The 24,594-nt window shown below is 44.4% G+C and overlaps 1 protein-coding gene across 1 annotated transcript in view; it reads left to right on the top strand.

The window, feature by feature from the left end:
• Nucleotides 1-24,594, top strand: part of RUNX1 (RUNX family transcription factor 1) — a 204,719-nt gene that overhangs the window by 142,926 nt on the left and 37,199 nt on the right. Inside the window, exon 6 of the mRNA XM_059466285.1 lies at nt 17,758-17,949. Coding sequence (XP_059322268.1) covers nt 17,758-17,949 — 192 coding nt within the window. The remainder of the gene's footprint in view (nt 1-17,757; nt 17,950-24,594) is intronic.

The following is a 24,594-nucleotide window of genomic DNA, read 5'->3' as shown; positions in this document are numbered from 1 at the left end:
CCCCTGAGGGAAGAATTCCTTCCCAAAATCCCATCCAACCCTGCCATCTCTTTAAAACCATTCCCCTTTTCCTGTCACTCTCTGCCTGCATAAAAATCCTTCTCCTTTCCTTTTTAGAACCTCTGAGCTCTGCCTGGAGCCTTCTGCTCCCCAAGCCCAACACTCCCAGCTCTCCCAGCTTTTCCAATGATCCTATTTTCCTCCCTTTATTTTTAAGTGGGATTTAAAGTCCTCAAGTTTGACTTCTCACAAAGATTTCCAAATCATAGCCACGAACACTCAGACTTTTTTAAAAATTCCTTTGATGGAGACATGGATTGGCCTGGATCTGTGGTGAGCCCTGTCAAGCCAGGCCTGCCATGGACTGAAGGGATTTAGAAGGATTTCAAACTTCTTGGATTGGGATGGGAATCAAAACAAAACCTGCTGGATTTGAGTGTTTTCCTTTCAGGAATGGATATTTGGGAACATTCCCCCAGCTCCATGACTCACTCAGTCACTTGGGCTGAAGGAATTCCAAGCAGGCCGAGATGTTTTCTCCTGATTCACCAAAGATCTGGGGAGCAATGGGAACAAACTGAGATCCTGCTGTCTTCCAGAGATCTAGACAAACCTGCTGAGCTCCAAAACCAACTCCAACTACAGTTTTTGAATAATTTCCTAAAACCAACTCCAACAACCATTTTTGATTCGTTTCCTTCATGGTTTTGATGGTTCTCAGACAGCCTGGGTTCCAATAAGTGTAAGGGGCCAGGGGAAGTTCAGATTAGGGATCAGAAACAATTTTTCCCTGGCAGAGTGGTCAGGCCTTGGGCTGAGCTGCCCAGGGAGGTTTGGAGTCACTGAATTGTCCCAGAGCAGTCTGGATGTGGCCTTGGGGACAGGGATTGGGGTGGTGCTGGTGGGGCTGAAGGTGATCCTGAGGGGCTCTTCCAACATTCCTGGGATTCTGTGGCTCTTGGGCTCTCTGGGATGTGTGGAGGTGACAAGAGGTGACAATTACACTGTCACAGGGCCACCTTTGCACAAAGGCCAGTGGATGCTGTGTTCCTGCACATCCCACCATCCATGCTGGGATGTCCAGCTCTTTGGCCAGCAGCTAAATTTGCCCTCCAAACTGTGATAAATTCCCCTTTGTGGGAATTCCACATTTTCCTTTTTGTCCCATTGGATTCCTGTCTGTGCCTACCCAGAGAAAATTTCTCAAATTGTCACAGCTCATAAAGAGAGCCAAGGTACTTAAAAACCTGGCTCTTCCTCCCCTGCTTTCATTATGGATTTTTAAAACCTCTTTTGAACTGAGCATTTTTATTCCCCACTTCTGAATAAATGCTTATTTTCAAAATTTTTCTTTTTTTATTTTCTGAAAAGAAACCCTGCTGCACTGTCAGGGAGAAGGGCAGGATGACCTAACCCATCATTTTCTTCTCTGATTCTATGATTCATAAAGCAATTTCTGTTTTTATGAGTGAGGTCCATGGGGAAAATCATTAGCAGAAACCAGATCAAGAGTAGTGCTCCTGATGAAAATACTTTTGGTTAGGAAACTTGGTAGAAATAGTCTGAGTCCTAAATTAAATATTTCCCTTAGGCCATTTGACCTGCTGTGTACCTCTGCTGAAAAATTAGGTTTTTTTCTTCTTTTGACTGCTTTTTTCTGCTTTTCCTCATTGAATTGTTTTAACCTACAAAGCTCTGAAAAATTCACTCACGGCCCAAATGCCTGAAAGTGATGTGAAAGGAAAAGGCTACAAGGATTTAGCCTGAAGTTAAGATGGGCATTAAATGTGATTATTCCCTGTTGGATATGTAGTTTTCCCAAATACTTTTGGGGGGAAAAAAAATATCCAAGAGTGAGATGCCGAGGGGTGTGGAGAGAGGGAATATTTTGCTGAGCAGGAGTTGAGAAGGAGCTGCTGGTTCTGTTCTGAAGGAAATCTTGTCCTACCTGAGGTCATTTTTAGGGAAACCCCAAGAATCTTTTCCTAATATAATAATAACAAAAGTCAAACTCTTCTCCAAAAAAACCTTTTCATTATTTCAGTGGGCTGAAATAATATTAATGTGTTTCTTTCTTGCTCATTTTCTGCTGCAAGTGCCTCATTTTGGAAGCTGAGGCTAAATTGTACCAAATACCAACTTAGAAACCAGAAAAAAAATGAACCATTTCATTGTTGGAAAATACCAAACATTTAAATTTCACTGGTGGATTAGGATTACATTTTAGTGGAAGGATTCAGATCCACTCATCTAGAATTACAGGGGTTGAGAGTTACGTAGGAGAAAAGACACAAAGGAGGTCCCAGTGCAGGGAGGAGCTGGAGCTGCTGCAGAGCCCAGAGGAGGCTCCAGGATGGGCAGAGGGATGGAGCAGCTCTGCTGGCAGGAAAGGCTGGCACAGCTGGCATTGCTCACCTGCACAGGAGAAGCTTTGGGCTGAGCTCAGGGTGGCCTTGCAGGGCCTGGAGGAGCCCCAGGAAAGCTGGAGAGAGACAATTGCCAGGGGATGCAGGGACAGCACACAGGGAATGGCTGCCAGTGCCAGAGGGCAGGGCTGGGTGGGATCTTGGCAATGAGGAATTGTTCCCTGGCAGGGTGGGCAGGGCTGGCATGGAATTCCACCCCTGGATCCCTGGCAGTGCCCAAGATCAGGCTGGACATTGGGCTTGGAGCACCCTGGGGTAGATGAAGGTGTCCCTGCCTATGGACCTGGCTGTTCTTTAATGTCCCTCCCAACCAAATCCATTCCATGATATAAATTCTGTGTGAAAGCAAAGTCACCACATGCTTCCATTTTATTATTTTTTTTTTTATTTTGAACAAAGCTTACGAATTGCTGAATTGTAACAGATAAAGGATCTCATGAAGGAAAGACAGGAATTCTTGGTTTCAAGGCCTTTTGTCTGGAGATGAAACTGAAACGTGATTATTTCCTGGCCCTCTTCCAGCTTTAATTTTTCTAAACTTAAGCTTTTCTTCCTTATATCCCATCTAACCCTCCTCTCTGACACTTTAAAGCCATTCCCCATTTCCCTGTCACTCCATGCCCTGGTGAAAATCCCTCTCTATCATTTTTGTAGCCCCTTTATGTATTTATGGAATTTAACTGGTTGGCAATACAAAGGATTGTTAAATTTATAGGAATTCCTGACACAGAGCAGTGCTGGTGGGGATCCTTTATGTCCTATCAATAAGTTCAACCTGTAGGTTTTCAACACTTCCATGCTTGAGAATTCATGGTGCAGACACTCCTTTTCCATTTGGGATGGGATTATTTTCCCTGGCATTTATCAGTGTCTCTGCTGAGGCTGGAGGGTTGGGATTGGGTGATGTGAGGCAGGAATTTGTAATTTATTTAGTTCAAGGCAATGGTCAAATATGTGGAGCAGGAAACCTGGTGACAACACTGCTCCTCTGGGAGTGCAGCAGATCCTGTAGAATTGCTTCCCAAATAATTTTGGGGTTTTTTAAATGAAACACAGAAGTGTTGACAGGCCAAGCTCCTTCCTTGAGAAATCAGGGACAAGGGAAGCCAGAGCTGCTGCACTGTGGGTTAGGAATGAAGCTAAGTCTGACACAGTCCTGCAGAAATTATTTCAACCCCTTCCCTTAGTCACTTCATCCCATACAGCTCTTTTTTCACCCTTCATCATTAACATGATTTTCAATCTAATAATTTTGGTGCCCCTCCTTGATGTCTCTGTGCTGAAACCAGGGGGAAGTGCTCTGAACTGAGACAAAGCCAGAATCAGCTGAATGTAGATTATTTCTAAGCACGACTCACTAGGCCTGACTTTCTCTTGCCAAATGCTCTCTCTACAAAGGTTTTGTAGCTGTTAAAAGCAGTGAGCAAGACGAAGATCTTTGGGGACAAGAACATTTTCCATAGGAATAGGAAAACATGGGGGAAAAGAAGATTTGAAGCAGAGGCTGGGGCTGGGAAAGGATGGGCCTGGAGTTGGATGAGGGGCATATTGTGGGTTTTAGGGAGTTATTTTGTGGAGTGGAGGTGCCTATTGTGGGTTTTAGGGAGTTATTTTGCCTTTCCCCTTCCCAGAAGGAGATTTGCTGGCAAAGCTGAGCTGTTGGAGCATCAACCCCCCTGTCCCTCAGGAGTGGCAGATGAGTTTTCCTTCAGAGTTTTCCTTCTCTCTATGAGCTGATCCCTCCTTCCTCAGCTCCTCAGGGGGCTGGGAGAAGGGAGAGGGAAACTTCCACTCCTCATGGAGGGCTCAGACACTTCTGTTTGCTAAAGAAGATTTTAGCAGTGCAGGATCTTTTTTAAAGCCTCAGTTTTTGAGGAGATTCCTGATTTATGGGTTGCCCAAAACACCATATGTGTAAGGGAAAGGCTGGAGGAAGGTACATGGCGTTTTAAGTGAACAGCCCCTATTTTCTTCTTGAAATACAACAGCAAAGAATGGTAATCTGTTGAAGTTCTGACTGCTGAGAATTTGAGACTTTCTGTGCTGCCAGGCACTGACCCCCAGGAGAACACTGCATTGACCTGAGGGCCTGGAGAAGCTTCCAGAATGGAATGACAGAGCTGGGATTGTGGGTGTGGAGTTTGAATAGAAGTGTGTGATATCACAGGGTGGGAAACTCAGAGTTTGGAGTTTTAGAATATAGTAATAGATATGGAGCAAGCCAAAAGTCCACCTGCACTGCAGTTCCTCCCAGCTTTGCCTGCCCTGGATTATCAGCTGGAGGATTCCTCCTTGCAGCCCCACACAGAACACCACAGGCTTTTGCTTCATGATGGTGAAGAATAGAAAAAAGGCTTTACTTTGGTTTGCATCTCCATTTGTGCTCCTGCTCTTTGGGAATACTGGAATGTTCTGCCTGGGAGGTGGTGGAGTCCCCATGCCTGGGTGTGTTTAACAAAGCCTGGATGTGGCACTGGGGGCCAGGGTTCAGTTGGGCTGTTGGGGATGGGCTGGACTCGATGGTCCTGAAGGTCTCTTCCAACCCAGTGATTCTGGGAATTCTGAGATTCTGTGGAATTGCAGTGAGGAAATGAATTTTCTCTCAGTGTTCATGACAAATCTCACTCAGGCTGATTCTGTGCCTGTGCTGTGTGAGGGTGTGCAAAGCAGGAGGGACAGAATGCCTGGGGGAGAATTGTGTTCTTCCAATGCTTAAAGGGGTTCCAGGAGAGCTGCAGAGGGATTTCCCACAAGGCAGGACACAGGGAATGGCTTTAAGCTGAAGGAGAGCAGGGATGGATGGGATATTGGGAAGGAATTGTTCCCTGGGAGGGTGGGGAGGGGATGGAATAGAAGCTGAATAGATCCAAGGTGTCCGAGGACAGACTGGGATAATGTGGGATGGTGGATGGTGTCCCTGCCCATGACAGGGATCTTCAAGGTCCCTTCCAACCCAAACCATTCCCTGATTCCATGAGAGGCCATCTCAGCTCTGCTTGGAATCACCAGGGCAGGTGTTGTCTGTCCTACAAGAACACTATGTCCTCATAAACCACTTAAACACATCCTAAAGAGACAGAAAGATGTGAACAGCTTCCCTGCCTTCCTTAATCATGGAACAGATTAGGAACAGCATGTAAAAATGGGAGGAGGCAGCAGAAAGAATTTCCCCACTCATAAACAAAACATGGAGACATTTTATTTTTATTTTTCTAATGGTGCCTGACCTTTGTTCCTTTATTCTTCCTTTGAGTTTGGAGCTCGAGTCCATCAAGCCCCATATTCACCAGGCCACGTTCTGGGGCTGACCAGTCCAGAAAAGCCAGGCTGTGTCACAACCCTCAGCACATAAAGCTGCAGGAGGAAAAAAAAAAAAAAAACAAACCAGAAACATTTATGGGACAGTGTTGATTTAATTATTAAGGATTCTGTTTGCCTGATTCCTCCCTGCAGCCAGCACCACGGGCTGTTCCTCATTACCTGCCCCACGTATCTTCCCAATCTCACCACAAACAGTTTGAGTTGACCACACCACTTCCCTCTTGAAAGTTAATCCAGTTTGACTCACCCTGAGCAGCTCGGGCCGAGCCAAGGAAAACAAGGCAAAGAATAACCTGCTTGTATCCACTTTGGAAACTTCTCAGAGGCCCTGCTTTCACAGGGCTCCACAGTAGCTCACTATATCTCCCTGCAGCTGCAGAGAAAATCAGGGAAGCAAAAAAAAAAAAAAAAAAGTTCCAGAAGTTAAAATAAAGCCCAGGCAGAACCACGTGAAATTTATGAGTTCACAGTGGAGTGTTAGTCCAGAGGAGGATCCAACAAATTAAAATAGCCAAACTCATTTCTGTGGAAAACCAGGTATTTTCATCTATTGTGCGGCGACAGCAGGCACTGGGTTTGGTAAAAGCAAAGGTCTGAAGTTCAAGGGAGGTGTGCAGCCCCAGCTATGCTCTTTTCTCGGGCAGGAGCAAAGCTCCACGCGTCAAAGTGTGAGCAGCCAGCACCTCCAGGGAGTAAATTGAATTTGGTGTTGCTAAATTGCCCTGGTTTATATAAACACCGAGGCACAGGAGCTGACCTTTAGGCGCAGGTGCCTTGTTGAGCCCTGGCTGAGGGTGAGTGTTGGGGACCTTTCACTGCCTCGAGACATTTGTGATGAAATGTTCCTGTCTGAGCAATTCCTCTGCTGTTTGTACAACCACTGCCCTGTTTGGAGTCACTGCACAGGTGACAAATGTCCTCACCCGTAGCTCTTCCTGCTCAGTGCCTGGGTTTGAAAAAACAGGTGTTTGCTAAAGAAGGCAGGAGCCTCCCTTGAAATGAAAATGTAAACTTCCTCCCTCTGAATTATTATCATTTTGAAATTATCAGCAAAGATATGGGAGTAGGAATAACAGTTGTTTGCTAGGAAAATTAAAAATACAAACGCAAGAGTACAAAAAAGAAAACAAACCACTGCCAGAGCCAGAGCAGTCCCTGTCCCCTGTGTGCCAGGGCGGTGTCCCAGCCCCATCCCAGGGGGGCTCAGCCCTCCTGCAGTGCCAGCTGTGGCTCTGCTGCAGCAGGGATCCTGCACAAGGGGGGAGTTTTCCTCTGCAGCTCCAGGGGAAGAGGCAGCTGCTCCTCTGGCAATGCAGGGGGCAAAGGCTGCTCTGCTGTCCCAGCACCTCAGATTGGATCCAGGCAGGAATGCTTGGCTCCTCCCCTGGGCGGAGCAACTCCCCATGGGATGCTGGGATTGGATCAGCCCTGCAGGGACACTCAGTGGCCATGGACAGAAGGTAATTAGTAATTAATGGCCCATGAACAGGAGATAATTAATAATTAATGGCCCATGAACAGAAGAGATCTCCTGCAGGGAGGGTTGGCTGTGGGAGAGAGAAAGGAAAAACTGCCCCAGGAACAGCAGAGAACTGCCCCAGCTCTGACAGATGGAGACAGATCACACACCCCCATTTCCAACCTCAGACACTCAGGATGAGGGAGGGGCTCCAGAAATGTGATTGAGATGCTTGAGTGATGTCTCTGTGTCCAGCAGAAACAGAACCTTATCCCAAAGGCTGCTCTTGTACCTGGCGTCATGGGGCAGTTCTGTGTGTCTCAACAGAAGATCAAAAGATCTTGGAGAATGTCCCAGGAAGGTTCTGAAGGTGGGGAAGGGTCTGGAAGGGCTGAGGGCACTGGGATTGTCCAGCTGGAGCAGAGGATACTGAGGGCAGAGCTCCATAGCACCAGTTCCTGCTGCAGCTGGGCCAGGAGGGATTTAGGTTGGATTTTAGGGCAAGGTTCTTGCCCAGAGGGTGCTGGCACTGCCCAGGCTGCCCAGGGAATGGGCACAGCCCCAAGGCTGCCACAGCTCCAGGAGATGCCCAGGGTGGGATTTTTGGGGGTCTGGGCAGAACTGGAGTTGGATCATCCATGTGGATCCCTCCTAACTCAGGATATTCCAGGATTCCATGTGTTTTCAGCAGCTTTCCCTTGGAGAGAGGAGGATTTTTGTGCCTGTATTTTATTTTTTCCTTGGTTGCTCCCTGAGCTGGTGCTTGGCTGCTTGGGGCTCATCCTGCACCTTCTCCCTCAGACAAACCTCCAGTTCTGCTGCCTCAGCTGTGGCTGAAGGGGATTCCTGGGGCACTTTGGGAAGATGCAAACCAAAAAGAAACAAAAGAGGATTTTGGCAAAGCAATGCTTGGCTCGGGGCTCATTCAAACATTGTCAAGGGCTTGGAGTTTTGGACGTGGAGACGGGAGAAGGGGAAAAGGAAGCAAGGGTTGTAATTTTACAAACTGATTTAAATTTCATTATCAACTTCTTCCCTCTAAACTCAAAGGCTCCATGACTTTTACTTCACTGCCGTGACCTAATTCCTGGGGTTAATTCCAGGCAATAATTACACTTCCACAGGAGAGAGGGCACAGATTCAGCAGAAGCTGAGGCGGATCTACCCAAAATAATTGTGGTTCTAGTGGAAATTCATTTGTCCTTTGCTGCTTGTACCTCACAGGCCTCAGCAGCAGAGCTGGGGGAGAGGAGGAAAAATTCCTGCCACTTTCAGAAATGTGTCAGGATTGTTTTTGTGGGTTTGGGAGCTCGGGATAGACTTGAGGATTTTGTGTGTTCATCAGGAGGAGGGAAAGAATGGAAGGCACCCTGAAGGTCTGTGGAGAGAGGGAAAGCAGAGCCTCCACTCGTCCTTTTTCCCAGGAATGTTCCCCCCAAAGCTCTCCTGACTCTACTGGGCCAAGTTTCGGTGATGGAAAGGGCTCCCAGCCTGGAATTAGAGCAGAAAATTGGAAATTGGAAGCCCAAGGAGGGTGTGGAGTCTCCATCTCCGGAGATATTCCAGAGCAACCTGGATGTGTTTGTGTGTCAGCTGCTCCAGGTGGCCCTGCCTGGACTGGGGCAGCTCCAGAAGTCCTGAAAATTCTGGGATTCTGTGAGCTGAAGCTCATTTTCTTGAATATATCAGGCAGAAGGTCTTGATCTGGGCCCTCCCACCTACTCTGGTTTGTCCTGGGACAGAATTCCTTCTTTTTACAAATTTTCCCCTACCTGTGTTTTTAAAAATCTAAAATAATTTTTAAATAATTTTAAAAAGAAGAGCTAAGCAAAAATATCTTGTCAACATATTGTGTAATTACTGTTAAAACACACAGGGAGAAAAATCCAGGACTTCCAAAGGAGGTGCAAGGAGCTCCCTGGGGTTTCCCCAGGTAAAATAGGGAGAGCAGGAATCTGTAAATCCTGGTTCACCTTCTTGGTGTCACTGCCCACAAAAAAATGGGATCACTCGGTGGAAAATTGAAATGCTGAGCTTAGGATTGGACCATAAACATCATTTTAGCTGCAGGTATTCCAAGGGAGGAGCAATTCCAGCCAGGGTGAGCTTTGCAGGGGAACTGAGAAGAGAATTTACCTGGAAGGGTTTCCCAGTGTCCCAGAGCTCCTCTGGATCAGCCTGGCCATGGAGTCAGGGCCTCATTCCCACATTCCCAACCCAGCACTGCTCCTGCTGCTAACTACAGACAGGCCATGAGAGTGTAATATATAAAATATAAAATATAAAATATAAAATATAAAATATAAAATATAAAATATAAAATATATAGAATATAGAATATGTAACATATAATATATAATATATAATATAGTATATAACATATATAATATAACATATTACATATAACATATAACATAACATATAACATATAACATATATGATATATAATATATAATATATAATATATAATATATTATATATTATATTGTATATTGTATATTGTATATTGTATATTGTATATTGTATATTGTATAGAATATAGAATATATAGCATATAATATAGAATATAGAATACAGGATATAGGATATAGGATATAGAATATAGAACATATATCTTAGAATATATAACATAGAATATAGAATAATTTACAATATATATATTCTCATATATAATATTAGAATCTCCTGACTGCCACCATGTTCCATGTCTGGAAATGAGGCTCGTGCTATCCAGCACTTCAAAAAAAAACAGGAAAAAAAAAGTGATTGCTGAATGTTATAGTTTTGGAAATTATTTTTCCTTGTAGACAAGTCTCCATAATATTAATAAGAAGAAAACTGAAGAAAAACTATTCTAGAGGCAGTAAACTGACTGAAATTTTAGGTTTTGTTTCTTTACATTGTCCATGAAAAAGTCATAGGGGGAGCAGAAGTGTTCTAAAGATTTTGTTCTAAGTCTTATTACTCTTTCTTTTAGTTGCTGTTAATAAATTTCTCTTTATACCCTTTTAAAGTTTTAAGCCTGCTTTGCCTTTCTCCTAATCCTACCTCACAAAAAAAATAAATACATTAGGAATTAACCAACACAAAAACCACTACACTCTTCCATACATTAATGATAATAAATGATAAAACCACCACACTGGTGAATCTCCTCAAAACTCTGCCTGTCTGATTTGTGCTCCGCACAGCAATCAGATTTGGGTCTAATTCTGATTTTAGAGGATTTTTATATTATTTTTAATCCATGGAGGAGAGGTTGGTGAGCTCTGGCACAGAGCTGATCCTTCTGACAGAAGCTCAGGGAAAAAGGGTTGGCCAAGAATTTCATCCCTGACACAGAGGAAAGCAATGTTTAGGCATTGTTAGCAAAATAATCATGCTTTTTTTGCATTATAGTTGAAAGCATTTCTGGTTTATAGGCTTTCTCAGCTTGGTAATAATATAGAAGTGTTATATTTTAATTAATAGAAACACAAAATTGGGTTGGAAATTGTCTCTCTCCATGTTCCTGTGGGTCCTTCAGGCCCTGCAAGGCCAAACTGAGGCCACCTCAAAGCTTCTCCTCTCCAGGCTGAACAATCCCACTCCTTCTTGGCCTTTTGCACATTTAATTACAATTATCAATTATTTTACACATCACTTGGTCAATTTGGGCTCTGTCAGCTTCTTGAAAATTCAATTCAGGTGATTGACACCTTTCACAATCCCGGGTTGCTCCAAGCCCTGTCCTTGAACACTTCTGTGGGTGAAGAATTCGTTGTTTAACAAGAATTTATATTGCAAAAAATAGTAATACTTATAATTTGTCCCTGACAAATTATATATTATATTATATTATATTATATTATATTATATTATATTATATTATATTATATATCATATCATATCATATCATATCATATCATATCATATCATATCATATCATATCACTTATAACTTTTTTTTTTGCGTTAAGCACAGTGTGTTCACTTCCTAGAATGATATGAGTGAGCACATTTCCTCTCATCATTATACAAAATAATCACAATAATTTTAGCCCCAAGACACAGAAGAGTGTTCAGCACTTTATTAATGGACACAATGGCATTTTGGTGATTTTTTTCCCCACTAAAGCTGGACCAAACCTGAATAAAACCAGCCCTGAAAAGAGGGGAGGTTTGAATCAAGATCCAGAGTGCCTCTAAGGCAAACAAGTTTATTTAAACTCACTCCTTCCTTTGGTTAAAGCCTGGCCAGACTCTGCATTTTCCTGGGAATAATCCCATTTTTGGGTGTGAAATTTCCTTTTCCACACGGGAAAAATGGAGAGAAGGGGAAGAATTCAGGGACAAAGGCTCAGCTTAGTTAAACTCCCCTGTTTTGGTTTAAAACCACACTGACCCCCAACCTTCCATGGTGGGATGGGGAATTGGGAAAAAAAACCCCCATGGGTTGGGATAAGAATGGTTTAATAATTGAAATTGGAAAATGAAGAAAGAAAAATGATAAATAATAAATAATAATAGCATAAAGGATAAATAATAATTTTAATAATAATATTTTATTTATTATTATTTATTAAAAGGAGAGAAATTTAAAAAAAAAAACTCTCAAAAAACAATGAGAATGGATGACAGCAAGTGACAGAAGAGTGGCGTAATTAAAAGGAAAAAAATTGATTAAAAGACAAAAAAAACCCCATAAAATCGTAGAATGGATTTGTTTGGAAAGGACCCTAAAGGTCTCCTGATTCCACCTGGACAGGGATATCCATTAACCCATTCCAGCAGTGTTTGCTTGGAAAATGGTCCTGGTTTTCCACAGAAATTCCAGCTGGAAGGACGAGAGCAGCAATTCCTTTCCTCATCCTCTGCGTTATCCAGTTCTGCCTCTCTGAGCCTGAAAGCATCTAAAGATGTCTGCAAAAACTAAAAAAAGAATAATTAAAGGGAAATTTCGAATTTCAAAAATTCAAAAAATTCAATTTCACTTCCTTGGCCTCTCCTTTACCCAATTCTGCCTCTCCAAGCCTGAAAGCATCTAAGAATTCCTGCCAAAAGAAATTTAAAGGAAAATTCAAAATTTCAAAGGAAAATAAAGGTTCCTTGGCCTATTCGGCCTCTCTGAACCTGAAAGGCATCTAAGAATAAATGAAATAAAAATATGCAAATGCAGAAATAAAATTTAAAAAAATTAAAGGAAAATTCAAAATTTCAAAGGAAGGTAAAGGTTCCTTGGCCTCTGCTTTACTCAATTCTGCCTCTCTGAGCCTGAAAGAATCTAAGAATGCCTGCAAAAATCCCCCAGAAAATAAAAGGAAAATTCAAAATTTCAAAGGAAGGTGAAGGTTCCTTGGCCTACTCTGCCTCTCTGAGCCTGAAAGGATCTAAGGATTCCTTAAAAAAAAAAAAAAAAAAAATTAAAGGAAAATTCAAAAATTCCAAATTTCAAAGGAAAATAAAGATTTCTTGGCCTCTGCGTTACCCAATTCTGCCTCTCTGAGCCTGAAAGAATGTCTGCAAAAATTAAAAAAAGAAAAAAAAGGAAAACTCAAAAATTCAAAGGCAAATAAAGGTTCCTTGGCCCATTCTGTCTCTCTGAACCTGAAAGGATCTAAGGATGCCTGCAATTTTTTTTTTTTTTTTTGCCTTTAATTTTTTAATTTAAAAAAAGTAAAGGAAAATTCAAAATTTCAAGGGAAAATTTAAAGGAAATTTTGTTTCTTTTCCTGCGCTTGTGCATCCCAGCCTGAGCCTCCCCTGGCCTGGCATTCCCAGGGAAGCAGGAATTTGCTGCTGTCATTTCCCCATCCCCAATGCCAAAATCTGGCCCCTGTCCAGGCCTGAGTGTTCCAGGGCTCTCCCAGGCTGTAAAAATGCATTTCCCTGCCATTCCCAGGGGAAACACTTTCATCTTGCCCTGCCCTCCCTGTGTAATATTCCAAAAAATATTAAAAAAATATATTCCATGGCAAAAAGTCCTCCTGACCTCACTCAGGCAGCATTTGGAAGGGATAATCTTAAAAAAAAAAGGCCCTAAAAAGACCCTAAAGGCCTAAAAAGACCCTAAAAAGGGATAATCTTAAAAAAAAAAAAAAAAGACCCTAAATCCTGTAGTTTAGCCAAGTTGGCTGCATGTCCTGTTTATTGCAGCATCCCCAACACTGACCCTGCAAGCTGAGGGGGGAAAATGTTCATTTTTCTTTTCTCTGTTAATTGATTCCCCTGCAAGCTGAGGGGGAAAAATGTTCATTTTTCTTTTCTCTGTTAATTGATTCCCCTGCAAGCTGAGGGGGGAAAATGTTCATTTTTCTTTTCTCCTAAAGAGAAGGAGTTTTGGTTTTGGTTTGTTCATATGAGATTTTACTGATTTTGAGATTTCTCAGTTAGTGTGTTAAAGAGTGTGGTGGCTTTGGTGTTGGTTAACACCAAAGAGAAAGAGTTGGAGTTAACACTTAAAGAGAAAGAGTTTTGGTTTTGGTTTTGGTTTGTTAATTTGAAATATTACTGATTTTGAGATTTCTCAGTTAATGTATTAACGAGTGTGATGGCTTTGTGTCATGGTTGAGGCCTGGCACAGAGCCAGTGCCCCCATGACCATGTTGGTCAATTCCTAATGTATTTATTTTTTGTTCTGAGGTAGGATTAGGAGAAAGGGAAAGCAGGTTTAAAACTTCAAATGGGTGTAAAGAGAAATTTATTAACAGGAACTAAAAGAAAGAATAATAAGGATTTCTTTCTCTCTCAATCCTTGTGAGAAATCTCTGGGGACACGAGGAGGGCAAGAAGGCGATGGTTCCTCCTCGTGTGAGCTCTGTGCCAAGGTTTCCCTTCAACAGCTGGAAGCTTGAGCGATTTTCATCAAGATTTGTGGCCAAAGTGCTTCAGCAGAGCCAAAGCAGCTTCCAGACCCCTTCCTGCTGCTCTTTTCCATCCTGGAAAAGGGAGGGAAGCAGCTTCCAGACCCCTTCCTGCTGCTCTTTTCCATCCTGGAAAAGGGAGCTCTGGCCTTGTGGTCACCTCACAGGGCTGGCAGGGCAGAGTGGCTGTCCCATGGTCACCTCCTGGCCCTGGGCAGGGCACCTCATTGCTCTGGCATTCCATTTTCCACCTGCAAAAAAGGGTTAATAACAGTGCTGCCCGTCCCAGGGGTGAGCTGAGGATATTTGGTCTGCCCCAGCAAGGTGTTTAGAGGGGAACTTCAAAGCCCAGCTAATAAACACCAAAATGCAGGTTGCCCTCACAAAGGGCCGCCTGTGCTTTGAGAGTGGCTTGGGAGAAATATTTATATTTGTTACGTTTTTTTCTGACACGCTCCTTCACTTCTGTCCTGCAGAGCTCTGGTGCCAAACAGGTTCTGTGCACTCAGAGGAGGAGGAATAATAAATAGATTTTTTTTTTCTGGCTGGGGATAAGGAGGGTAAAGAGGCACTTTTGGAGCTGCTTCTTGAGGTGACAATTGCCTGGCCTTTCTTCTGAGTGTTTCCCACTCAACATGAAAATGGAGCCATAAAAGCAGCAGAGTTCTTCTGAGGAAGAGCCTGTTGGTGCTTCTCTTTCTCCCAAATGGAATTTCCACAAATTCAAGGGATGAGACAGAACTTGGCTGTGTCCCTGCACTCCTGGGAATCCCAGGCTGTGGAAAAGGGCCCACACAGGAGGCTGGAACACCCCCAAAATTCAGATTGATGCTCTGGGGCAGCACAGGGAGGGGTGGGGAGGTCCAAGTTTTGCTCAGTGGATGCAGGGTACGAAGATATCATGGAAATCAGGAGGAATTTTGGACATTAAAGGGTTGTTAAAGGTTGTTAAACCTTCAGATGGGCTGCCCAGGGAGGTTTGGAGGGCCCATCCCTGGAGATGCCCAGCAGAGGTGGCACTCAGTGCTCTGGGCACAGCTGGGGCTCCCTGGCATGCTGCATTTCCAACCTTTGGGATTCTGTCAGACAGGCAGAGATCCTCTCACAGCCTGGAGCAGCCTGGCACTGCACGGTCAGGAGAGCTGGGAGGGAAGGGGAGGTCACAGGAGATCTGGCTTGGCCTTCCTGCTCTCATTTTAAAGCAGGAGAAGTCTGAGGAGGATCTGAACTCAGGAATAAAAGCCAGCGTGGGGCTGCACTTGGAAGGATGTGGCTCTTGGCTCTGCCAGCCCTGGGTTGATCCTGCTGGAGCTTAAAATAATCCCCATGGATGAGGTATTTTACACATCTTGTGTGACTCCACGTGTTGGCATTCACATCCAGGGTCAGGAGCCCAAGGCTGGAGGAACTTCCAGCTTCTCTCTGCTGACAAATGCAGCATTTGCTCCCGACCAACCAGAATGGCAGATAAAAGTCCTTTTAAAAGTCCTTTTCATCTGTCTTCCCTTCTCCCCTCCTTTTTTATTTCTATTTTATTTTTTTTAAGCCCTAATGGGTCTCTTTAATGATGAAACCACTGCTATATAATATGTCTTTTTATATTTTAATTCCTCCCCCTCCCCTTGGGATAATTTACAGCACAGTGTGGAATCTGAGACAGTTCAAACTGTGCCAAAGGGCCTGGCAAGGGGAAGAAATGCCGAGCCACTGAGATTTGGAAGCATAAGACGAGTTATAAAATTTAATTTTAGAAATGCAGCTACTGGGAACTGCTTTTAAATGCACATTTTCCTTTTAGTGCATAAAATGGGCCTGTGTCTTGATTGAGCTGTCAGGGTGGCTTGAAAGAGCTCTCTGTGGAGGAAGGGGCCTACAGGGCTCTGCAGAGAACTTTTTGTTGCTTATTCAGTGATATTCAACATTGAGAGAGGGATTTTTAGAAATGTTTATGGATTAAAAGTTAAGGGAGGGAGGGTGGAATAAGGAATAGCGAATAAAAAAATAAAATAATTCCTACTTTTTATGTAATCACAGAATGGTTTGGGGTGGAAAAGACCTTAAATATTATCTCATTCCATTCCCTGTCATGGCAGGGACACCTCCCACTGTCCCAGGCTGCTCCAGCCTCAGTGTCCAGCCTGGCCTTGGGCACTGCCAGGGATCCAGGGGCAGCCACAGCTGCTCTGGGAATTCCATCCCAGCCCTGCCCACCCTGCCAGGGAACAATTCCTCATTCCCAAGATCCCATCCAGCCCTGCCTTCCTTTACATTAAGGCCATTCCCCCTTTTCTTGTCACAAGTTCCCCTGTTTCTTCAAGGGAACAAGTAGAAAAATGAAGATGTTTGACCTCTGGGCTGGAGATTTGGGCTGCATTCCTGGCAGGACAGCAGGGTCCAATGGAGAGAAGGACAAAAGACGAAGCACAAAGATCCATGAGGCAGCTGATGTCCCGAGACAAATGCAATGTGCAGAAATCATGGAATCATAGAATAGAACCATGGAGTGTCCTGGGTGGGAAGGGACCCACAAGGATCTTCCAGTGCCACCCCTGGCCCTGCCCAGACCCCCAACAACCCCACCCTGGGCATCCCCGGCAGTGCTGCCCAAACCCTCCTGGAGCTCTGGCAGCCTCAGGGCTGGGGCTTTTGAAAAGGCTGGCACAGCTGGCATTGTTCACCTGCACAGGAGAAGCTTTGGGCTGAGCTCAGGGTGGCCTTGCAGGGCCTGGAGGAGCCCCAGGAAAGCTGGAGAGAGACAATTGCCAGGGGATGCAGGGACAGCACACAGGGAATGGCTCCCAGTGCCAGAGGGCAGGGCTGGGTGGGATCCTGGCAATGAGGAATTGTTCCCTGGCAGGGTGGGCAGGGCTGGCATGGAATTCCATCCCTGGATCCCTGGCAGTGCCCAAGGCCAGGTCGGACACTGGGGCTGGGAGCAGCCTGGGACAGTGGAAAAATGAAATGTGTCACCTCAGTCCTTCCAGCTGATTCTAGATGTGGCCCAATGCTGTCCTGGCTCTCTGGGACCTTCCCTGTCCCCTCCCAGCCCTGGAGCTCCATGGGGACTGTGCTCCACGGACTGCTGTGGGAAGTGCTGGACCCTGTAATTCCCACATGGCCATTCCCAAGTCCTCTGTGCCCTGCTGATGCTCGAAATTCAGTATTTTCCCCCTTGGAGCTGTGTGTGATGGGACTGCACATTCCTGGAGCTCCCAGTGGCCCCAAGAGAAACCTCCTTATCCCAGTTCCAGTTCTGCTGGTGTTCATTTCCCATTCCTGTCCATAAAACCATTGCAAAAGAACCCAAAAGCAAGATTTGATTTGGTTTGTTATTTTTCAGCCCTGTAGCACTTGTCTGGTTGTGGTGCCTGGTGACAATCTGGGATGGAATTTTTGAGGAGTTATCCCAGTGCAGGTTTAGCACAGGGGCCGTTTCCTCCTTTTAGAAACCACAGGAGGGGTAGAAAGGCCCTGAAATTTTCGGTGGCTCTGGTTCTTCAGCCCTGGGCACCTCTCAGGCTGCCCCACAATAACACTGCAAAGCTTTAGAGATGATTTCACTTTCATTTCAGACAGTCCCAGGTTAGGACATTCACCAGCAGATCAGGGGTTGCAAAAACCTGGGAAAAAAATTTAAAATAAACCAAAACGAACCGACCTCATGTACCAAGTGAGCTTTTCTGATCTTTTTCCCCCCCCTCCCACACTAGGACATCGTCAGAAAATAGATGAGCAGACAAAGCCCGGCAGCTTGTCCTTTTCTGAGCGCCTGAGCGAGCTGGAGCAGTTGCGTCGCACGGCCATGAGGGTCAGCCCACACCACCCAGGCCCCACACCCAACCCTCGAGCCTCCTTGAACCACAGCACAGCTTTTAACCCTCAGCCTCAGAGTCAGATTCAGGGTAAGTACCCAAAATCCTCCCCCCGCTCGCCCACTTCCATCCCTGCGGCCTACACGGGCTCACGGCCCCTCTGTGGTTCCATCTCTTTGGGGCTCTCCTTGGAGATCTTTGACACGTGAGAGTCTTTAAGGAGTTGAAAGAGGAGATTTTTCATGGATATTTGGATTTTGGGAAGCCTGGCAGATTTTAAGGAGTCCATTCTAGTCCTCCATGCTGCGGCCTTTGGGGGCTCACAGCCTTGCTCTGTTTCCACTTCTTCTTGGCTTTCCTTGGATATCCTCGATATGTGAGAGCCTTTGAGGAGTGAAAAGAGGGGCTTCCCAATGGATGTTTGGATTTTTGGAAGCTTGGATGTTTGAATTTGGGGATGTTTTAAGAGGTCCATTCTATTCCTCCCTCCGCTCGCCCACCTCCACCGCGCGGCCTACACAGGCTCATGGCCCCACTGTGCTTCCATGTCTTTGGAGCTGTCCTTGGAGATCTTTGGATCTTTGACACGTGAGAGAGACACATGAGAGTCTTTAAGGAGTGAAAATGGGAGCTTTTTCATGGATGTTTGGATTTTGGGAAGCCTGTCAGGTTTTAAGTAGTCTGTTCTAGTCCTCCACCCTGTGGCCTATGGGGGCTCACAGCCTTGTTCTGATTACACTTCTTCCTTGGATATCTTTGACATGTGAGAGCCTTTGAGGAGTGAAAAGAGGGACTTCCAAATGAATGCTTGGATTTTAGGAAGCCTGGATGGTTGAATTTGGGAATTTGGGGATGTTTTAAGAGGTCCATTCTAATCCTCCCCCCGCTCGCCCACCTCCATCCCTGCAGCCTACAAGGGCTCATGGCCCCGCTGAGATTCCATCTCTTTGGGGCTCTCCTTGGAGATATTTGACACATGAGAGCCTTTGAGGAGTGAAAAGAGGAGCTTTTTCATGGATGTTTGAATTTTGGGAAGCCTGGATGGTTCAATTTGGGGATGTTTTAAGAGGTCCATTCTAATCCTCTCTCCATTCCCCCACCCCACAGCCTACACAGGCTCATGGCTCCACTGTGCTTCCATCTCTTTGGGGCCCTCCTTGGAGATTTTTGACACATGAGAGCCTTTGAGGAGTGAAAAGAGGAGCTTTTCCATTGGTGTTTGGATTTGGGGAATCCTGGCAGGTTTTAAGAAGTCCATTCTAGTCCTCTATCCTTTGGCCTATGGGGGATTGCAGCCCTGCTCTGCTTCCACTTCTTCTCAGCTCTCCTTGGAGATCCTTGACATGTGAGAGCCTTTGAGGAGTGAAAAGAGGAGCTTTTTCATGGATGTTTGGATTTTGGGAAGCCTGGATGGTTGAATTTGGGAATTTGGGGATGTTTTAAGAGGTCCATTCTAATCCTCCCCCCGCTCGCCCACCTCCATCCCTGCAGCCTACAAGGGCTCACGGCCCTGCTGAGATTCCATCTCTTTGGGGCTCTCCTTGGAGATCTTTGACAGAAGAGTGTTTAAGGAGTGAAAATGGGAGCTTTTTCATGGATGTTTGGATTTGGGGAAGCCTGGATGGTTGAATTTGGGAATGTTTTAAGAGGTCCACTCTAATCCTCTCTCCACTCCCCCACCCCACGGCCTACACAGGCTCATGGCTCCACTGTGCTTCCATCTCTTTAAGGCTCTCCTTGGAGATTTTTGACACATGAGAGCCTTTGAGGAGTGAAAAGAGGAGCTTTTCCATCGGTGTTTGGATTTGGGGAATCCTGGCAGGTTTTAAGAAGTCCATTCTAGTCCTCTATCCTTTGGCCTATGGGGGATTGCAGCCCTGCTCTGCTTCCACTTCTTCTCAGCTCTCCTTGGAGATCCTTGACATGTGAGAGCCTTTGAGGAGTGAAAAGAGGAGCTTTTTCATGGATGCTTGGATTTTGGGAAGCCTGGATGGTTGAATTTGGGAATTTGGGGATGTTTTAAGAGGTCCATTCTAATCCTCCCCCCGCTCGCCCACCTCCATCCCTGCAGCCTACAAGGGCTCACATCTCTTTGGGGCTCTCCTTGGAGATCTTTGACAGAAGAGTGTTTAAGGAGTGAAAATGGGAGCTTTTTCATGGATGTTTGGATTTGGGGAAGCCTGGATGGTTGAATTTGGGAATGTTTTAAGAGGTCCACTCTAATCCTCTCTCCACTCCCCCACCCCACAGCCTACACAGGCTCATGGCTCCACTGTGCTTCCATCTCTTTAAGGCTCTCCTTGGAGATTTTTGACACATGAGAGCCTTTGAGGAGTGAAAAAAGGAGCTTCCCAGTGGATATTTGGATGTTGGGAAGCCTGGCAGTTTTAAGGGGCCCTGTTCTGTGTCTTCCCAGTGTCAGCCCAGCTCATGGGTTTTGTTTGCCTCTGCCTGCAGAACCAATGTTTGTCTTGCAAAGCCAGGACTTGTTTCAGGTGTATTTCCCAATGGACATTTGTCCATGAGGGTGCTGGAAAGAGAGGGAAATGCTTTGACCTTTCCCAGGAAGGCAGCAGCAAAGAGAGCTTTGCAAAATTCTCCATGCTCCCAAAATTTCCTCTGAGTGCTGAGGCTTTCCTAGGACACGCTGCCTTAGAGCTGTTTCTGTGGCTGGTGGTTTTCCAGGGGGTTTTGTTGGAATGAAAACCTGCAAAAGGGTCACTCAGGAGTCTGATTTCCTCCCAGGCTCGGATGAAACAGAGTCATCCAGCTTGGAATCTTATCTGGCATCTCCTGGAGCTGAGCCTGTCCCTGTTAAAATTCCTGCTGAAATTTGGGCAGTGGGTCAGGTCACTGAGCACTATCAAAATGCAGATTCGTGGGGAGATGGACCCAAAAAAGTGGGACAGCGTTGGTTTTAGCGGGTGCTGCTCCTAACAGAGTGTTCCTCTCTTTTTCCAACCAGAAGGAAATGGGCTCAGTCAAGGCTCTCTGCTGGGATTTTGGAGAGGAATAGTTACAGGGAATTGGGAATAGTTCTTATTTTGGGATTTATTTCTGAGAGCAGGGTGCTCCTTCCTGCAGGCAGGAAAGGTTATCACTCACCTCAGGCAACTCTTGGAACTTTCCTTTATTCCCAGGGCTTGGAAGGTCTGTGGCTTAGTGGAGTTATTGCAGATCTGATGGGTCTGGGGTACTTTTGATAATCACAGAATCAGGGAATGGTTTGGATTGGAAAGGACCTTAAAGATCATTTATTTTCAACTCAAACCATGGGCAGGGACACCTTCCACTATCCCAGGCTGCTCCAAGCCCAATCCAGGCTGGCCTTGGATGCTTCCAGGGATAGGGAAGCCACAAAATTCTGTGGGCAAACTGTCTCTTCCTCACGGGGAAGATTTTTTCCCCAAAACCCCAATCTAACCATACTAAACCCTACTGATTTTACCACTAAAAATCAGCCAATGACCATGTGCTCTACAAAGCAAAAAGAAACTGGAAGCACCACCCAGTTCCTTCCCCTGGCTGGAGCAATTCCAGGTCAGCTCAGGTGAAGGATCCAACCCCTCACATCCCCCTCACTCGTCTCGCTGATTTGCAGAGCAATCCACGCTGGCTTTCTCCTGCTCGCAGCTCTGTTCCTATTAAAAAACCCAAATTTTATTGTGGCTGCTCAGCAGAGCAGACGTGGGTGGAGGTGGCAGCCTCACATTCTTCAGCTTCTTGGGAACACTTTCTGCCTGGCAGAGTATCAGGTTTAACACCCAGGATCCCTTTTCCCTGCTTCCCTGTGGAATTCCCGATGGGTTTTTCATGCAGGGCCTGGATCCAGCTGCTCCCTCTGGGAATAGCTGTAGGAGGTGGTTGGGCTTGGCTGTTTCAAAGAGGATTTAATGTTTCACCTGTGGATGCAGCTCAGCCATGGATGTTTCCTCGTGGATATTCTCTTCTCCTGCTTCCACTTTCTCTTCCAAACGGGTGTTGTCCATTGAGGATGGAATTGCAGAGGTTTGAAGTGGATATCAGGAAAATAAACCCTTTTAACTTTCAGGGCTCACCTTTTCAGGGTCAAGTTATCACAGCAGGAGAAACAGGGATGGGGTAGGAAAAAGCTCCAGGACCATCATTTTACCCTTGGTGATCAAAGTGTGGTTGGATTAGGGTTTGCCTCTTGTGTGAGCTGGGATATTTCATTTCTTTTTATTATTATTTTTGGTTATTCAGTTTCAGACCAGAGGCCTCCAAAACAAGGGAGCGAAGGGGAGAGCTGGGATTGCTCACCTGCACAGGAGAAGCTTTGGGCTGAGCTCAGGGTGGCCTTGCAGGGCCTGGAGGAGCCCCAGGAAAGCTGGAGAGAGACAATTGCCAGGGGATGCAGGGACAGCACACAGGGAATGGCTCCACACTGAACATTTTGTGGGTTCAGATCAGATATTAGGAAGGAATTGTTCCCTGGGAAGGTGGGGAGAGGCTGAAATAGAATTCCCAGAGCAGCTGGGGCTGCCCCTGGATCCCTGGCAGTGCCCAAGGCCAGGCTGGACACTGGGGACAGTGGGAGGTGTCCCTGCCATGGCAGGGGTGGAACAAAACGATCTTTAAGATCCCTTCCAAAACCCAAACCAGTCTGGGATTCTGTGATTCCATGAAAACCAAAACAATTCTGAACATCCCCTTTCACACCTTCCTGCCCGTTTTGCATCCTGGAGCATTTTTGGTGAAACTTTCTCACCAAAGAGAGCACCAAGTGCTTTTTATAAGAACAAACCCCAGCTTGGGATTGCTGAATTCCAAGCAGTATCCCAAAATTTTGCTTTAGCTCCCACCAGGAGGAACCACAAGCTGCTCCTCCACTCATCCAAACCCACTTATCTTTAAAAAAACCCCAAAACTAAAATAGACATCTCAGAGCAGTTCTTGGGTTGCAAGGGGCAGGTTGCCATGCCACTGTTTATTTGTTGAAGTTTTCAGCTAGAAAAGGATTGAGGGTAATTTTAACTTCCTATTTTAGCAAGTCTCAAACAGGAGAATAAAACCTTTTGTTCCAATACAAATAAAATAAACAGAAAAAATAATAATAAAAGAATATATAAAGAATAACAAAATTAATAATATAAAGAGTACAAAAATCAAAATAATAAAACCTTTTGTTCAGATAGAAATAAAATAAATAGAATAAAGAATAATAAAAAGAATATATCAAGAATAATAAAAAGAATAATATAAAGAATATAAAAATAAAAAGAATAAAACCTTTTGTGTCACGGATACAAATCCACGTTAAGAGTTGAATTCAGAGCCCATAAATTGCTTTAATTCAATTTTTATGCTTCTTTCATATCACAAGGAGGGAGCCATGTCCACCTGTTCCCTTGGAAGTTTTAACCATGGCCAATTCCCAGACCAGAGGGGAACAGGAGGGGAGGAAAAGCTTCCACCACATGGTTTAAGTTGAGAGATTGTTTCATGCCAGAACTGAGTGTAAAATGTCAAAGGATTTGACCTCCACGCACAGAAAAAGGAGATCCTGACCTCAACTCACCCCTTCCTTTGTGCGGAGGGGAAAATAAGGAACAGGCAGAGCCATGGGAGCTGTGCTGAGGGTGTTAGAGCCTTGAAAAGCATTTATATTTATATTTATATTTATATTTATATTTATATTTATATTTATATTTATATTTATATTTATATTTATATTTATATTTATATTTATATTTATATTTATATTTATATTGAAAGTTTCTATAATTAAATAATAAAACTGATATTAGTAGTGTGTAGTTTAATTAGAAGTATGCATAATATAGCTATAATATCTATATTTATATCTATTATATATTTATATTTTACATTTTAATCAATTATATATATTCCTATTTTTATCTGTTATATATTTCTATCATTTATATTATATATTTATTAATAATAAATATAAATATATCATATGTGTATAATATATGTATTAAGATTGAGTTTCTCCCAACATCATCCTGGACCAGACACTAAATCCACAATTCTTAATTTTACAGTGGTTAAAGTTAACCAGAGTGGGTAATTAAAAAAAAAAAAAGAACATAAGGTTCCTTCACAGCAGAATTTTTTGAGGGGCCAACAGAAATATTTAAAAATTCAGGCCCAGAAGATTCTTGTGGAGGCATTGACGTGGAGTTAATAAATTGCATAAATAAATGGGATTAGGAATATCATCCAAAAAGGTGCAATTAAATAATTTTTTTTTAATTAGCCAAAAAAATGTTCACAGAATCACAGACCCAAAAAAAATTGGTTTAGGTTGGAAAAGAACCTTAAAACCAACCAGGGACACCTCCACTGGTCCAGGTTTCTCCATCCAACCTGGCCTTGAAGATTCTTCATTACTTTCCAACTGTTTAGATGTTTTCACTTGGGGGATTTATTAATTATTTATTGAAAAAAATAAATTAAACAAGCTGTTTTGTCTAGGGGAAACAAAAAATCACTTTAAGCTACACCTCCAGTTCTTTTTTAAAGCTTTGATAACCTTAAAATACCTGAGTTGGCTTTTTTTAAAGCAAATTTTGTAACCTTAGATGTTCAATTTCCCGCTTTTATGACCAAATCTAAAATCCCTGGAAACGAGAGGCTGGAATAAAATTGCTGACAGCTCTTGAAGGGAAGAATTAGCCCTGAAAACAAAGCAAGGGAGATCATTTCAAGCTCAGCTCTTTGAATTAACACCAAACACGAAGACTGAGGGAT

Source organism: Ammospiza nelsoni, chromosome 2, assembly GCF_027579445.1.
Source record: "Ammospiza nelsoni isolate bAmmNel1 chromosome 2, bAmmNel1.pri, whole genome shotgun sequence".
In the NCBI taxonomy this organism is placed as follows: domain Eukaryota; kingdom Metazoa; phylum Chordata; class Aves; order Passeriformes; family Passerellidae; genus Ammospiza; species Ammospiza nelsoni.
The sequence above is the reverse complement of the archived record's forward strand: the minus strand, read 5'-3'. Positions and strand labels throughout refer to the sequence as shown.